This window comes from Arachis hypogaea, chromosome 11 (genome assembly GCF_003086295.3).
Source record: "Arachis hypogaea cultivar Tifrunner chromosome 11, arahy.Tifrunner.gnm2.J5K5, whole genome shotgun sequence".
NCBI lineage: Eukaryota > Viridiplantae > Streptophyta > Magnoliopsida > Fabales > Fabaceae > Arachis > Arachis hypogaea.
Window position 1 is genome coordinate 965,555 of NC_092046.1, and position 17,785 is coordinate 983,339.

The following is a 17,785-nucleotide window of genomic DNA, read 5'->3' on the forward strand; positions in this document are numbered from 1 at the left end:
CTCCCAAAATCGATACCTGAACCAATTACTATAAAGAGCCATTGATTTGGTTCAGATCAGATCCAATTACCCGTTGGTTCTAGAATCAATTTAATTAATTCGGTTCGAATTCGAATGAGTAATCGAATACCCGCTACCCGTACTCACCCTAGAAAATACCTAATGTGAACATGGGAAAAGAAGTTGGCAAGGCTAAAACTTTGATGCACTGTTGGTAGCCTCATAATTTGCTCCACTATGCATGCTTAGCATATAAAACAAGTACACGTGGTTTTGTTTGCATGAGTGACTCACTATGCTAAGGGTAGAAACAAAAAAAGATCAACAAAATTTATTGGTGAAGCTATGCTTTTTTTTAATCTTTTGTTACATTTTTTAGTGCTCTATGCCATTGATTGCATTGGAAGCAATTAGGTGGTATAGGAGACAATAATAATGATGTTTTTTGCATTGTTGTTTCTAAATTATGATATTTGATTGGGATTGAATTAAAGAACTCATATTGCTTGGAAATTTCAATAGTGCAATTTTGTCATAAGCCAAATAAGATCATTAATTTGAAATTAATTGGCTTAGAGGTTGATTATAACACATTTCAATCTTAATTGAAATTCAATATTTTTTATTTTTCACAAAAAAAAAAACACTTATTTAATTAAAAAAGTAATATGATATAGATTGCATTTAAACATTTTGCAATAATTCAATATTTCAATCCAACAAGGTATTTCAAAAATAAAAAAAAATCAAAATTAATTGCATAAACTCCTAGCAACGTCCATACTTTCTTTTCTTTAACAGAAAATGAATATAATAGTCAAAATATTAATATATAATTCAACAATTGAAAGGCTAATATACATTCTATAACAATTACTAAATGATATTCTCTCCTCCACCCCCCTCTTTTTTTAATTATTATTTTGGTTGCTGATTTGTCACAATTTCATCTCAGTTGCCAAAAACATTATATTCGATGATTTTATTTTATCATTCAAGTTGCTTGTTGCTTAGGTAGCGTTTGTTTTGCGGTATTGAGATAGAGACAGAGAGATTGTGACTCAGTATCATGTTTGTTAGTTCAATACCTCCAATACCTCCAAAAAATAGGGAAACAGGGGACTAAAATTTTTAGAAATGGAGATTGAAAATTTAATAACATTTTATACCTAAAATATCCACATTTCAATTAATTAATTCCAATTTTACTCTTTATACAAATTAAATTAGAGTTTCATTATTGTTTCAATTTCTGTCTCCCACTTTACACCAAAAAAAAAATACTAAAATTTATTTTAATCTCTGTCTCTTAGTCTTAGTCTTTCTGTCTCTGTCTCTCCATCAAACACTACCTTATAGATTTAGAACTCTTCATAGGTGCTATCTTGGTAGGTGAAGAATGATAATTGATGTAGGTACTTATGATGGAGTCATTGCATCATTCTAATTTAGTTACAAAATATTATGCATGATTCATTTAATATTTTTCATTAAATGAAATATGAACTTCACTTAAACAAGATTAAGTTAATATAATATGATATCTCACTTCATATATGTAAAAAAAAATAGCTCATTGGCTCTTTTAATTTGCATGATAATATATTACAAATCAAAAAACATTATTCAAATTAGGGTATGAGTAGACACAACACTTCAAAGATTTGATTCAGTTAGTGAAACAAAATATTAAATCCTCAAAATGATAACTATGGTTTGGATTAAAGATACAAGATAGAATTATAGAAATCTTCCCTCAACTATTTCATATTTGGGGGTTTCAATAATCTTGAAACCAATAGGGAGCTAATCCTATCTAATTGAGAAACAACCTAGGTTGTCATAACAATGGTTATTTACAAAAGAAGGGAGAACAAAATCAACTATGGAAGTTGTGCATTCGGCTTGCGTTTTCGTTTTCTATTTTTATTTTTAATATTTTCTGCTTTTAGAATTTTGTGAAGAAAAAAGAGAAAACAAGAGGTGAAAACAGAAAACAATCATTTTTTTTCCTTCACAAAATCCTGAAAACAGGAAACATTAGAAATAAAAATAAAAAATGAAAACACAAACTAAACGAATGAATGTTTGCTAGCTAGAAAGGACTAACAATATGAGCCAATTTCAACATGAATTCGGGTACGAGGCGTCTCCTTGGAGGAGCCAAGGCATCTTTGGCGCGCGCATCAGGATCGTTAGCATGAATGTAGCTGACTAGATCTTCGAACATAGCATCCGTGCCACCTCTCATCGGATCCTGAAAGGTACAGATCAGAAGTAGATCACATAAATGGTTGTCTTGGAAACTGAAGGTAAATACTTGGCAAAGCTTGTCTATGAAAATGCCGAAAGGTGGACTCGACCAGTCAGTTACCTGAAGAAACACATCTGTATGAGTCTTCCCTTCATAGAGAATTGCTTCAGCTTTGACTCCAAGTTTTTTAAGAGTTTCAGCAAATGATGTACTGTGAAAAACAATAGCAAATTCAGAAAGAAAATACTCAATTTCATAACTCAAAAGAAGCAAACAAGTAGTGATTAAGGGTGTGTATGGATCATCTTATTTTGCCCGAAAATCAATTTTTAGCTTTTTCTTTTAAATGAGCTTCATACAGAATTACAATTCTTTTAATTCGATCGAATTAGTCCGTTATCAAACATAATAAAGAGTTGTAACATATAGCATATCCCGCAAATTCGATGGTCGCCGTTGAATTTGTATGTCTCTAATAGCTCGCAAACTTAAAACACCTCTTGAAAAAGGCTCAAGCTCAAACCTGGCATCTGATGGTATCGAATAATCTCCAGTGCCATGAAAAAGAACAATAGGAGGTAGCAGAGAAACAGCATTTGCCATGTTTGGATCTTGAACCATTACTTCTGGTGAAAAGCGTCGTAGGCCTTCCTCTCCTTCCATTATGCTGCAATATAAAAGGCATCATCTGAATCTCTAACATAACAAAAGCAGAGGGGTTCATGTTAAACATTTTAACACACTTGAAAACTAATTAAGTACATACCTTAAAAATATGGATCGATAAAGACCTCTGTTATGGAAATGATCTACCAGATTAAACACATTATACCTGTTTAGATGTAGAAAATAAAAAATAAACAAAAAAGATAAATGATGCAAATCTTAGTACTGAATTTGTTGAAGATCATGGCGTTTAAGCAGAGGGAAGGAAGAAAGGACTGAATAAGACAATGAATAATATGAAGCCAACAATGATTCGACATAGTGTGCTGTGTTGATGAATGACAAACACTAATCTTTGTTTATAATAATGATTTTATAAAAGTACATACCCGCCGGACAATCCAAAATAAGCCTTAATCCGAGAAAGACTCCAGGAAATACCCTCTTCTTTGGCGGCCTCTTTGATTGCCTGCTCCACAATCGCACATGCGGCAATATGCGCCCCAGCTGATTGCCCCATTAGGTAAATTCTATACAGAAAAAGAGCCATGAAAAATGCATTTAACCATTTATGCCATTAGGTAAATTATATAGCATAAAGCATACAACTCGCTAAGGAGAAGTGCCTCAACCCTCAAGAGTTGCCGGAACCAATCCAGTGACTTTGACTAATGAACGAACTTTGGAATTTAAGATATTTATCACTAACCTGCTAGGGTCACCACCATATTCTGCAATGTGATTGCACACAAATGAGATTCCTTCGGAAGCATCGGCTAGCATATCGCTCATGGTTCCCTGAGGAAAATTTCTGCAAGTAAAACGATATATGTAACAGTGAAACAGGAAGAATGAAGAAAGCAAGCATGATGTTGTGTTAAGGTGTAACATAGTTTCTCCAAAAAGAAGAACAATAGAGTTCACACAGAATTCAGGAACCATTACAAGCATATAACTAATTTCCGGAAAGGCCAATTATTTTCATCATAATGAATAACACACAATGTTCTACAATTAATACCAAGTTATAGCAGGTCCTACAGAATCTTGGTATATCATGAAAAAACTATTGAATCATTGGATAATGTATGATAAATTAGTAGCCATTAAAGCAACTGCATTACTGGAAAAGAAAAAAGAAATGGAAAAGAAGGAGATAACTTCGAAAGATTAATCCATCACCTGTAATCAATGCATGCCACAATGATATCTCTCTCTGATAACTGTTTTCCTAGAAGAGAACCCCATGCTTTGTAGCTGCAAAAGTACAAGAACATCAAAACTTGAAAGAAACGAGTTGGTGTATATAACAATTTAAACACATGAACCCTTCCAAAAAGAAACCATAAAATTAGTAGAATTCAATAACTTAGAGATTAAACAGTTTAGCCAATATTTAAATGAAGCATGAACATCACATACCCAATAATCCAGGCTCCACCAGTAATAAATGCGACAACTGGTTTTGGACCATTGCTATTTTTTGGTAAATACAAGTCAAGCCTGTAAAAGATAATAAAAATAATTAATAAAAGTTACATCACTTATCGAAATTTACAAATGCAAGAGAGGGGGGGGGGGGGAGTATAAATATAGCATACCGATTTCGTGGTTTATCTCCGTATACAATGCTTCTGCGTATCTGACTGGAGAAGAAATAGTAATAACCAACTAAAAACAAAAGAAAAAACACTTATGCTCCAATGATGATCATTATGAGAGATACTAATGCATTCAAACAAGAATCTGAACATATATATATATATATATTACTGAATTTAAACCTTGAATAACTCCTGGGAAAATCATAACTGCATAACAACCAAGTGCAAGGAATTGTATGATCCATTTGTAGCCTATCCTGAATAAAAATAGCAAATCAGAATGCATCGAAAACTTGTTATTTTAAAATATCCATGTCAAACAAACAAACAAACATTACAAAATATAGGTAATTAGTTAAACTCTCAAGTCTCAACCTAGCATTTTAACCATTACTTGTTAGCTATCAATTCACAATATTATAATTCCTAACAAGTATGAACTACTAAGTCAATGGAACTGCACAATAATCACTCATTCTAAGCAGAACCTGTGAAGTGTGAACTTATGAATACCATAACCTACTGAAAATAAGCGAACAAGACAAAAACCAATCATGCAAATTATAAAAAGTTTATAACGCTAATCAATACTCTAGTTCTGCCTTGGTACTCCATATGATAATACAAGCCTCGAAAACTTATGCTTATGGAAATCTCACAGTTCCAAATCTCAGTTTTCCTGCATATATGCTTCCAAGTATACAAACTCCCAAATCATGGAGACAAAATGCTTAAACATCATGCCAATTTTCCTTTTTCTTTTTTGATTTTTTGTTCAACACATGGACACAAATCCACTAGATCAATTCATTGACATGGACACACATTTAGTGATATAATTCCATACCCTTTAGATAGCAATTGCAACATATAACAGAGAAACAAGCACAATGGCTTTTCTCACCAAGGGAAACCTATCTACATCAATCAAACGTCACCATCACCACATCCTATCATTAACAATGCCAACCAACAAACCATTAAAATCTTAAATCCCTTTCAATCATTGGACTTAAGATGTTTATAGTTCCACATATGACCAACAGGATCAGCTACTATATCATTTTTTCTTTCAAATTATCGCCATTTCTTCAACTCATAAACCACATCCATAGACAATTCATCAAAATTCAAGTCCTTTTCAATGCAAATTCTACATATAACCAAACAAAAACACACACAAACAAAACAATAGATTAGATTAAGATTTGAGAATCATACCCAAGGTATGCCAGCATCGTCAAGAAAAGCCTTGTCAATAGAAATGTTTCAGATGCAACATGCCTAACTTCCTCACCAATTGAAGAAGACGAAAACTTTCTACCACCACCACCACCACCGCGACGATCACCATCGACGGTTCTGATTTCATTTCCATTTCCCTTGCCATTGCCACCACCACCACCATCGGAGATCGAAGGAAACGAATCCTCACTCGCATTGCGCCTTCTCCTCTTCTGACCACCGTTGTTGAAGCTCGACGCCTTTGGAATGTTTGGCTTGGAGGGCATAACGGTCTTTACGTTGGTGACGTCATCTAAAGAAGAAGAAGAAGATGCTGATGAAGAACGTTGAAGGAGCCTTGCAGAAGCGTCATCGGTTTCAATTCCTTTCACCACCATTATTGTTGTTGCATTAACAGATGAAGAAGAAGAAGAAGAAGAAGAATGAGTGCGACTTGGAATTGAAGAAATGGAAAATGGAGGTGAATGATCCAAAGCAATTGCACCCCTTTTGTTCTTCATAGATATCGGAAGAAGCGTCTTAGATGCCATTTTTATTTTTTTGGCTTTGTCTTTTCTATTTTTGGAGGGTTTATTTTTTGAAATTTTGTTTGGTTCGATTTGGGAATAATAATAATAATAATAATTTAAAAAGAAGGGTTTTTACTTTTTTAGTCACCAAAAAACAGAGAATATGGAATTTTGAGGATAAGAGGAAGTTGGGACAACTGTTAATTGGGACAGTTGGGTTGTGAAATTGAGAGAGAAATTTTAGGGTTCTGGGAAATTGGGGATTCAGAAGAATGAAGAAGGAAGAAGAAGGTGCTTACTTTGTTGATTGGATTTCATAGCTGCAAATGTGGGGTCCACTTAAGTTTTTGAGTAAAAGACAACTGTAACAGATAACTACCAATTTTTGAGCTCTAATTTTTTTTGAATTATTCTTCACATACAAGTTATTTACACATACAAGTTTATACAAGTCATTTATATTATATTATTTAAAAATTTTTGGTGTATATGTATTGATAAGTTTTGTATAATTCAAAATTCTTCTTTTTCTTTCTTGCATTATAAAAATGAATTTTATTAAGTTAGGGTTAACTTATATAAACTTGTATGTCAAAAAGACTTGTATGTGTAGCAAGTCTCATTTTTTTAGGATAAAATATATTTTTTGTCCTAAAATTTTAAAAAAAAATTTAAAAATATTTTTAAATTTTATTTTATTTCAATTTTGTCTCAAAAGTTTTTTATTTGCATCAAATATACTCCTACTGGTTAAATTTTTAAAAAAATTAAGATTAATTTAACAATAATATATAAAAATTATGCTTGATTTGCTTGTATTGAGAGTTGTTCTTATGAAATTGTTGTTAAATTGGTCTTAAATTTTTTGAAAAATTAGCTGTTATGAGTATATTTGATGCAAATCGAAAACTTTTGGGATAAAATTAAAACAAAATAAACCTTAGGAATATTTTTAAAACTTTTATCAAATTTCAGGAACAAAAAATATACTTTATTTTTTTTATTAAAAAAATTGCGTTAATAATTTCTTCTCCTTTAATATTCTAGAAATTGTAAAATAGGATGTATTGGAAATTCTAAAAAATTACACAAATATCAATTTATATGATGTTTGCATTAGTTGATGACTATTTCAATTTTTTACTTAAAAGCTTCTTATTATGTGGTTGAATTATTCTTTTTCAACTTTGATGTCTTGTAATTTTTATGTTGTTTTAAAAATTGATATTGAACTTTCAAAATTATATTGATAAATTTGTGCTTTTTATTACTCTTATCGTAGATATAACTTCATACTATTATTATTATGAAACATTAAGTTTGAGAACTTAAATGATAAAATATTATACAAAATAATTTATAAAGTGAGCATTTTTTTTTTCGTGTGAGAAGTGAACATTTATTTCAAAGTCCTTCGCCCATACGCTTTAATAACATGATTAAAATATTAAATAATTTATAAATAGACTTAGATATCCAATAATAATTTATAACATATTTGCAAGAAACATGTATGGATAAAATCATAAAATACAGCTTGGCCTTTGCTTATAGGAGCATGCATCTGTCTGTGCATTGATCCATAGCAGTTTGCAAGCTGGAATTGCTTATTTGTTTTTTTTGTTTCTATTAGGCCTCACCCTTGATTTTATCTATCTATATAATTTTACATTCATGTTAATAATTATCAAAAAATAACTATTAAATTAGTTATTTATATAAAATATTTATTAGAATATAAAATATATATTAAAAAATAATTAAACAACATATATATTTATATATATAAGTATATTAGTTATTAATTTGGGTAAATTACCAAAAATACATTCGAATAATTTTATCGTTGACAAAAATGTGTCTGAATTTTGCTATCAACAAAAATGCTCTTAAATAATTTAAAAATGTGACAAAAATATGCAACATTAAATATGTATTTCTCAAAAGATGCTTTAGAGATTGAATTTTGATACGATTTTTTACAAATATATTAGTTATTAATTTAGAATAATTGTTATTTTATATTATTTTAGGATGGTTTAGTCAAATATATCATTAGAAACATTATTGGATATAGTTCATGGATATAGTTCATGAATTGTTATTCTTATTGTGTAAAATTAAGATACTATTACGTTAGTACTGATTAATTTTATGTCTTTTTATTAGTTATTTTTAAAATTTAAGATTTAATTATTCTTAAAATGTTAATAAAGATATATATTTTAATTTTGATTATAGATTTTTGATTATTTTATATTATTTATTTACATAGGACCGATTTTATTGATTCATTCAATTAATTATCAATAAATTAATAGTATGACCGATTCAATCACTGATTTAATTATGTCAACTATGATTTCAATAGCATATTTGATTTTTCATTTAGTAGTTTCAAAATGAAAACACAAACTAAAGAGTAAAGACATGTTAGCTCTTATCAATATATATATATATATATTTTTTTTTTTTTTGACGTATCAATAATTCAAGTAGAAGCATTAACACTATAAATTCGGCATTTTTTGGGTCAGTCAAAATGGGCCTATCCAAAATTGTTAATTATGACGTTTTTGGTCAGGAGGCGCAGTGATTGTTAATTGTTTAAACTTACTGTTGGGCCTATCCAAAATTTTGCTTTCTTAACAAAAAAGGAAACAGAGGCATTAGTTTCTTTAGGAAGGGTAAAGAAGTAAACTCAAGTTATTAGTTAGGATAATACTAGAATTTCACGTATTTTAATTAATTAATAAATTAATTTGTAATGAAAGGGTCCATTTTCCCTAACCTTGCGAAAAACCGGATTAAAGCCTCTCACAACTAGTCCCAGCTCTCGCCGTCACCGCCTGCGCCTCTCCGGTTTGCCGCCGCATCCGCTGCCGCGCTCGTTTCTCGTTCTTCTGTTCTGTATGCAAGATTCGAATCTGTTTCTGTGCTGCTTCCGTTCTTCCACTTCCGTACGCTGCTCTGCTTCCTCTTTTTTGCTACTTAGCTTTTAGCTGATAATGATTGTGTTGTTGCTTCTGCTATAAGTGAATCTTTGCAGTGCATTATTGAATTGTAGCTGCTATAAGTGTTGTTGTTGCTTCTAATTTAGTTATTTATTGTTGCTGCTGCTGCCGCTGATAATTTTATTTATACCAATTCCTATGAATCTGAACTTGTTCTAAAGGTTAAACTATGTATGCTTGTTAAAGAAAATTGGATTATGCATTGATAATAGAGCCAAGAAGTAGTATATTTGGAACATTAGGCAAGAAAAGAAACAAAAAATCATTGAATTATTTAGCAATAGCTTAGTGTCAGCATAAGATTTTGTATTGTATGATTATCGTTGAAGCACGTTTTCTGGTGTAAAGCCAAAAATTGAGGTTGTACAAACTTTTGATTCATTCTATAGATGGTGTTATGGCAATTGAGTATGATCAAGTTTTGCTGTTAGATTGCTGTATTAGAACTAATACTACATACCAGAATATCTTTAACTTGCAGTGTGCAATTTGATATTTATTTCTTCTTGCCATGTTTGATGTCTAGTGTCTAGTCCAGTTTTCGGAAGCTTGGTTTCCCCAACCAGCTACTCTTAATACCTGGTGATTTGTGTGTCTCTCTCTCTGCCACAGTTTTTGTTGTCGGAACAAAACGGAGTTTTGTTGTTGATGTTGCTCAATATTAATCTTCCATGTGGTTTAGCTTCAAGTTCCCCATCACCAAGTTCACTCACAGCTCCAAGTTCAAATTCAAGTTTGCTTCAACTGCTGCACTTGCACACTTCAATGTTTCACACACCGATTTCAGTGAAAGTGAGGATTATTCTTCTTCTTCATCTTCTTCTTATTGTAGCAGCAATAACATCACCAACGACAACATAAAAGAAGAAAGTTTTCACATTGTGAAAAGTTTGCAGAACGATCCTTCTCTTGCTTTTTCACTCTTCACTCAACTGAAGCAACAACAGTTTGTGGGGTTCCCTGAGAACATTTCAACCTATGCAGCAATCATCAGGATTTTCTGCTACTGGGGCTTGAATAGAAGGTTGGATTCCGTGTTCCATGATCTTATTGCACTGTCTAAACAGCACCCTTCATTTGAAATCCATGACTTGTTTGAGTTACTATTGGATGATGGTGCTGTTAATGGTGGGAATCACAATTACATGCTTAGAGCAATTGATGTGTATGTTAAAGCTTGTGTTGTTCTTAAAATGTTTGACGAGGCCACTGATTTCTTGTTCCGAACTAGGAGGCGCGGTGTTGTGCCGAATATCCTTACTTGTAACTTTCTTATAAATAGGATGGTTGAGAATGGTAAGGTTGATATGGCGTTGGCAATTTATAGACAACTCAAGAGACTTGGTTTGTGTCCTAACCATTACACTTATGGTATTGTGATAAAGGCATTCTGTAAGAAGTGTGAACTGGAAGAGGCAGCTTATGTGTTCAAGGAGATGGAAGAAGCCGGGGTAAGGCCTCATTCGTATTGTTACACGGCTTATATTGAGGGGCTTTGCAAGAATATGAGGTCCACTTTGGGATATGCCATCCTCCAAGCATGTAGAAGGGAGAATGTCCCTGTAGACCTTTATGCTTACATAGTCGTTGTCCGGGGGTTTTGTAGTGAGATGAAGTTGGATGAAGCCGAGAGTGTGTATTTAGATATGGAAAAGAAGGGGTTGGTTTGTCAGGTGGATGTTTATTCACCATTGATCTATGGGTACTGTAAAAGTCATAATCTGCTTAAAGCTTTAGCCCTACATGAAGCCATGCTTTCAAGAGGTATAAAAACGAATTGTGTGATTGTTAGCTACATCCTCCAGTGCTTGGTTGAGATGGGCCTTACTATGGAGGTGGTTGAGCTGTTCAAAGAATTGAAGGAATCAGGCATGTTTCTTGATGGGGTGGCCTACAACATTGTATTCAGTGCTTTGTGTAAGTTGGAGAAAGTGGACGATGCAGTGGACATGGTGGAAGACATGAAAGCTAAGCGTATGGTTTTAGATATTAAGCACTATACAACCCTTATAAATGGATATTTCCTTCGGGGTAAACTTGTTGATGCCTTTGCTATGTTCAAAGAAATGAAAGAGAAAGGTTTGAAGCCTGATATTGTCACATATAATGTAATTGCTGCTGGTTTGTCTAGAAACGGCCAGGCTCATGATGCAATTGACCTTTTGGACTATATGGAGACTCAAGGTGTGAAGCCAAACTCCATTACACACAAGATGATCATCGAAGGTTTATGTTCAGCGGGGAAGGTAGTGGAAGCCGAGGCATATTTTAACAGCTTGGAAGATAGGAGCATTGAAGTCTATTCCGCCATGGTGAATGGCTACTGTGAAGCAAACCTTATCGGAAAATCCTATGAACTATTCCTTAATCTGTCAAACCAAGGAGATATTTCTAAAGAAGGTTCCTGTTTTAAGCTACTTGATAAACTCTGCATGGCAGGTGACATCCACAAAGCTATTATGCTGCTAGACACAATGTTGGCTCTTAACGTGGAACCTAGCAAAATAATGTATTCTAAAGTAATAGCTGCTATGTGCCATGATGGGAAATTGGAACATGCTCGTTCTTTGTTTGATTTTTTCATCAAGAAAGGATTTATGCCTGATGTAATAACTTACACAATTATGATAAATACATATTGTAGGATGAACTACTTGCAAGAGGCCCATGAACTCTTTGAGGATATGAAGAGAAAAGGGATAAAACCTGATGTCCTTACGTATACAGTTCTACTTGATGGGAACTTGAAAGCAAATTTAAGAAGGCATTTCTTGTCTCCAAGTGGAAAAAGAACATGGGACGTTTCTTCTCTCTGGAAAGAGATGCAGCAAATGGAAATAACTCCAGATGTTGTTAGTTACACTGTGTTGATTGATGGTCAAATAAGGGCGGCTAACTTTCAAGATGCCATTAGCCTCTTCGATGAAATGGTTGACAGAGGATTACAACCAGATACTGTAACATATAGTGCTATGATTTCTGGCTTTTGTATCCGAGGGCACATGGAGAAAGCTGATACACTGCTTAAGGAAATGTCTTCCAAAGGAATGACACCAGGATCTGATCTCATCTTGGCTTTTGAACGTGGTATTGTGAAAGCTAGAAAGGTTCAATTTCGAAAGTAATCAATCAGTATAGACGGTTTGAGCTTCGGTTTGTCCGAAGTCTTAAAGTATATCAAGTAAATACCCAAAGGTGAAGTAAAGTCCAAGATGCTGTTAAGTAATTTGTGAAGACTTACTGAATTATAGTTGTTTGATTATTGACCAAGAGATTGTGTTTGCTTATACAGGTTTGAAAGAGAAAAGCCTTGTGATTTGATTACTAGGAAGTTGTTGTGCATAGGTATGGATCTACAGTATATGAGTTAGAATGACATGTAATTATGAAACAATTGACACAGTGTTTTGTGCAGTACATCGTTCACAGAAAATTCTTAAGAAAGTTGCAGTCAAAGTTGAATCAGGTGAAGACTAATGCAAATGTGTTTCTTCAGGTAATTGATTAGTCTACTTTTCATTTGGGAGTATAAGGTTTCTCCTTTAATAACCGAAACTACAGTGACCACAGAATTTTGTACTACTTTTTTACAATAAATTGACTATGGACTTTCCTCCATAAGTAGAGAGGCTGTTTTGATATTTGAACTTGTGATCTAGACAAAAACTTTACCACTCCACCCAAGATTATTGGAAAGTATTAGGAATATATAAATCTTCAAGAAAAAAGAAAAGAAAATTGCATTTAACTTGTTTAGTCCTTGGCAACTTTCATCTGCACTTCCAAAATTTTATGTTTACCTCAAGAAGTTGTTTGGCCCCTTGTATCTGGTGCTATTATTAAGTGTAAAGCCAAAGTTGAGCTTTCTCAATAGGAACTATGAAGATTAGTGCATTATCTAATTTCATTATATCTCTACTCTTTTTCCTTTGTCAATTAGAGATTCCTTGTGCACCCTATCTAACACCTTGTTTTTATCCTTTTGTTACTAGCAAACTATTATAGCATCTAACTAAAAAGGCTCATCAATTAACGGCTTAGCTGCAGTCAACGTTATCTCTCACCCATTATCACATGCTAATTTTTATGATAACAAATTTTCCCTTGGATGAGTTCCTTGTGTAATTTTAATCAACTGTATAAAAAGGAGACACCTTTTCTTCATATGGCATTTGGGTCTACCGAGTTTAAAGTGCTAGTAAGGATGTTTGTGATTACACTCGGATCTATAGATCTATAGATATGTGTTTGTCAGTAATAGCTTCCCATGCTTTTCGTTCCTTGCTTTAATATTGAAGTTTGAATCCCATGCAAACACAGTTCAAAGTTCAAACTCCTAACCAAATTAAGCTATTGATTTCGAAAATATCTAAAATGAGTAGCCTAACTTTATGTTGTTTGACGGAGTATTAAAATGAAAGTTAATGTAAACATTTTGTTGGATCTCTTGACATGACCAAAAACCATAAAGTCATCTGGATCATTGTACAAAATATTATTGCTTACTACCAAAAAGCCATTAATTACCATATTTAAAACTTGTTTTATTTCGATACTTTGTTATTTTCTTTTGCAGGCTTGTGTTGTATTTTCCTTAAAACAATGGTCCAAGACCATTTGTTGCTGTAGTTACTGATTTCGCTGGATTATCAGGTATTCAGGTATGTAATGTACATGTACATGCTGCATTTTCAAAAGTGCTTTTTGTTCTGTGTGAAATGGAAAGATTGGCTCACCTTATCAATACTTATATTGAACACAACACGTGGAAACCAATTAAAATCAGTAGGAATGATCCTAATTTACCTCACTTGTGCTTTTCAAATGATATTATTATGTTTGTCATGGTCACTTATGAGCAAGTTAACATCATCAAAAGTATGCTAGAGATTGTTCTGCAATGGTTCTATTAAGAAAAATTAATTCAAAGTCAGTCTTGCATTTTCTTTTTCTAGTCAGCTAAGACAAGATTTGAGCGCTCGAGACTAGAAGCTCAAGCACCTTAAGGATTATTTTACCAAGGAGATTTTAAACCATGGCTAGACACGGTAGGAACCTTATTTCTCTCTTGCGTGCTGTCGTCGTCGAGAATAATACCAAATTACTAGTCCTCTTCTTAAAATTGCACTGCAGGATCATATCTTTGGCTAAGGACTATGTTAGATATCACAAGGGAAGTTTCATTTTGGCTTGGATGTAAATTTAGGATCTTGTTTGGTAACCAAAGCAAAGCTGTGGAGTATTTCTTAGGGCTTGTGTATTTTTGTAGAAACATGGACCATAGGTCTTGTGGTGACGCCGCGAGTAATCTAGGGCTACGCAGTGTCTCGTCTGGCTATAAGGGAATTAGCCGACGACGGTGAGTTGTAGGTGGATGCAAACCTTATGCCGGGAAGCTAACATGCGCGTGGACGAGTTGGCTAGTTTAGGTCATGGTCTGCCTAAATGTATCTCCATTTTCGGAGTAATTTTTTGTTGTTAGTAACCATGGAAGAGCAGTTGTTCCACCCTTTCTTTTTCCCCACATAATTTATGAGTATTATGTAGGTTTCACCCACATTTTTTATGGTCATTATTCCTTTTTTTTTTTTTTAAACCAAAGATATGAGTCTCGAACCCGCAACTTCTTAATTGAGTATGGAGAGACTATGCCATTTGAGCAATTACTCATTGACTATGGTCATTATTCCTTGCGAAGGAAGAATCACTCTCTCTTGACGAGTGTACAATAAATTTTCCATAACATTCTTAGGAATAATATATATGCTTAAAATTTGTAATGTGATTTACTTCATTCTTTTGTCAAATATTATTTATTTATTTATCTTTGTTGTATCTAAGTAGTGACTAAACATTTTAATATTTTGTTCCATCAATATCCATCAAGTCAATATTTAAAATTCAAGTAATGCAAGACATACATTTGGTTTTTAACCAAATCTCCAACTAAATTTTGCTTTTCAATACTATGGCACTTGATGAATATAATGGATCAAAATTAAATAATTAATTATGTTCTCATTTTAGCTTATACAAGAAAAAATAAAATAAAATTTCAAAGCTATGTAGGAAATTCATTCTATTAAAAAAAGAATTCCCATCTCTATATCGTACAATATATATAAAGATTAGAAAAATTTTAGCCAAAAAAGGAAAAAGAAGAAAAGGAAAAAGAGAAAGGATATATTTACATATATAAAGATCATTGTCATACACTCAAGTATTGTTTTTAGCGTCTGCCGAAAGAGATCAATCATTGACTTTGACTCAAATGCTTTATTATCTTTTTTGTAAGCACTAATTGCTACTAGTGGCATAACTCTTCCATGATCATGCATTGGTGGTTTAGTGGTTATATATTTAACCTAAAAAAAAGTGGGAAAAAAAATCTAATTAAGTTGTGTATGATTTTGATAAATCATTCTCATCAAACTTGGGGAGTTAGGGTTACATCTGGATGCCACATAAATGAGATATGAAAGCATATTTCATAGTCAAATATATAAAGTAATTTAGGCAACTAATTTGGTACTTTTACTTCTTACAATTGATAACACCGTAACACTTTAAAATGCTACAACTTAAGTTAGAAGAATTCCTAATATAAGAAAAATAATTATAACGTTGAGAATATGTTATGAATTAGGTTAAAAAGTGCTAGTTCAAAGGAAAGAGAAAGATTTTAAAAGGTTAAATCTCATTCATGAGTTTTATTATTTGGAGACTTTTGTCAACGTTCCAAGATCTTCCAAACTCTTCATTTTCAAGTTTTCCAAATTCGAAATTTTGAGTTTTTAATTTAATTTAAATTTTTATCTCTAATATATAGGTTATTACTTATTAGTTTACAATTTTTTACCATTTAAGTGTTTATTGCTAATGCAATAAAGAATAAAATTGTAAAAATATATAATAAGCTTTTCAAATCCATCTTCCTTACCTATTTTAAACTTGTGAACAAGAGGAGATATAAAAACCTTAAACAATGTATATGCATAACATTGTATATACATTACCATAGTATTAGAATTTAGAAGAGATGGTTCATAACAATGTCTTGAAAATGAAATTACTAAGTGCTTCACATTTTTTTTTCTTCATAAATTAAAGTGTATGAAAAACCAAACCTTACGTACATGAAAGGGCCAATTTTTTTTTATAATGATTAAATATGTGTAATACGTTATTATTAGAAGTTTGGGTATTTTTGTTTGATATGGAGTTATTTTTTTAATTGATATTAATCAAATCGAAAGGTTCAATTTGTACTTTTAAAATTTTTTATTTTTAAAAACAAAAATCGAAAAATTCAATTTCAATGCTAAATTTTTTAAAGTTTAAAAAATGTAAATCAGACAATTCAATTCGATTTGTACGGCTTTTAGAAATTATTGTGCAACTAAACAAGAAATCGGAGGCACCAATTTTGTTTCTTCTATATCATTAAAAAATACATCTCTTGACTCATTCTTTTATGTTACACACTACCAATATATATATAAATGCCTTTTTCAGTCAAAAGATTGTTAAGTTGTAAAGTGTAAGTATACAAGTACAAAGCTACTTCATTAACGGTTGAGTTTTAGAAATTTAACTTTATTAGTTTTGGATGATTTTCATAATTAATTAATCTATCTAAACATAATTAAAGCAGTCAAAAGATTGTCTACACTATTAGGTTTATTAGATGTATAATGAAAGTTTAAGGATGTGGACTTAAAAAGTAGAAACAACAGCTAGTTATTATTATTTAAGTGATTAATTGTTTCAATAATTTCTTTTAGATTCTCTCTACTTTGTTCTGATACAAAGTACTCAATTATAATCAAGAAATATGGCAAAAAAAAAAAAAGTTGAATAATCATGTGAAAAATATGCACTTCAAAACTATAAAAGCTAGACAATGCATGTGAGCTTTTTTTCCTCTTAAAATTATATATATTATATATTTTTTAGATGAAGCAAGTATTTTTTTAATATATATATTGGTCTCTTAAAATTGATTTTTTCATATATAGGACTTAAATGAAAGACTATTTACTAATGGATTAATCAGAGTGATAATTACCTGGACCTCTTAATATTATTGGTTGAAATGATTAGAAATGAAAAACCTTATTATTTTATGGTTTTTTTTTTTTTTATGTGAATAAAGTAACTACAAAAATAACTAATGAATTAATTTCCTGGATCCAACATGATTTACGCATATGTTTGTTTTTATTTAGAGTAAAATCACTTTAAACCACAGCAAAAAAATGTAGTCACCAAAAAAAAAAAAAACCACAGCAAAAATGTAATTAATTAATCTCATCACCTCTTAAAGCCAAAATTTGTCCATAAATCGCAAAACTATACTGCGATCTATGATTTATGAACAAAAAAAATTACAATTAATTTGTCAGCTCACTCGTCCGCTTAAACAAATGTTAAGGGTTCAAATTTCGTCTTGTGTATATAGCAATTTATTGGCCAGGGATAAATTCTTAAATA

The 17,785-nt window shown here is 31.8% G+C and overlaps 2 protein-coding genes across 12 annotated transcripts; one reads left to right on the forward strand and one right to left on the reverse strand.

Annotated features, from left to right (window-relative positions):
• Positions 1–1,689: 1,689 nt before the first annotated feature.
• Positions 1,690–6,608, reverse strand: LOC112719718 (probable isoprenylcysteine alpha-carbonyl methylesterase ICMEL1). 2 transcript variants are annotated; one of them, XM_072206258.1, is made up of 11 exons: positions 5,746–6,608; positions 4,705–4,776; positions 4,522–4,591; positions 4,343–4,423; positions 4,103–4,177; positions 3,630–3,731; positions 3,310–3,450; positions 3,021–3,086; positions 2,778–2,921; positions 2,375–2,465; positions 1,690–2,257 (listed from the first exon to the last, which is right to left on the reverse strand). In XM_072206258.1, exons 2-11 carry the CDS (start codon positions 4,727–4,729, stop codon positions 2,096–2,098), a joined length of 957 nt encoding a protein of 318 aa, XP_072062359.1. In that variant the 5' UTR covers positions 4,730–4,776; positions 5,746–6,608; the 3' UTR covers positions 1,690–2,095. The 2 variants fall into 2 exon arrangements, with proteins under 2 accessions (XP_072062359.1, XP_025626173.1); XM_025770388.3 differs by having other exon boundaries at positions 4,705–4,781; positions 5,746–6,594.
• A 2,413-nt stretch (positions 6,609–9,021) lies between these two features.
• On the forward strand, positions 9,022–15,099 carry LOC112723914 (uncharacterized). 10 transcript variants are annotated; one of them, XM_072206265.1, is made up of 8 exons: positions 9,030–9,238; positions 9,905–11,811; positions 11,937–12,487; positions 12,585–12,637; positions 12,708–12,788; positions 13,869–13,953; positions 14,248–14,340; positions 14,426–15,099. In XM_072206265.1, the coding sequence occupies exons 2-3, from the start codon at positions 9,964–9,966 to the stop codon at positions 11,961–11,963; spliced, it is 1,875 nt and encodes a 624-aa protein (XP_072062366.1). In that variant the 5' UTR covers positions 9,030–9,238; positions 9,905–9,963; the 3' UTR covers positions 11,964–12,487; positions 12,585–12,637; positions 12,708–12,788; positions 13,869–13,953; positions 14,248–14,340; positions 14,426–15,099. The 10 variants fall into 10 exon arrangements, with proteins under 10 accessions (XP_072062360.1, XP_072062363.1, XP_072062362.1 ...); XM_072206266.1 differs by having other exon boundaries at positions 9,083–9,238; positions 9,819–11,811; XM_072206259.1 differs by having other exon boundaries at positions 9,022–9,238; positions 9,905–12,487.
• Positions 15,100–17,785: the final 2,686 nt, after the last annotated feature.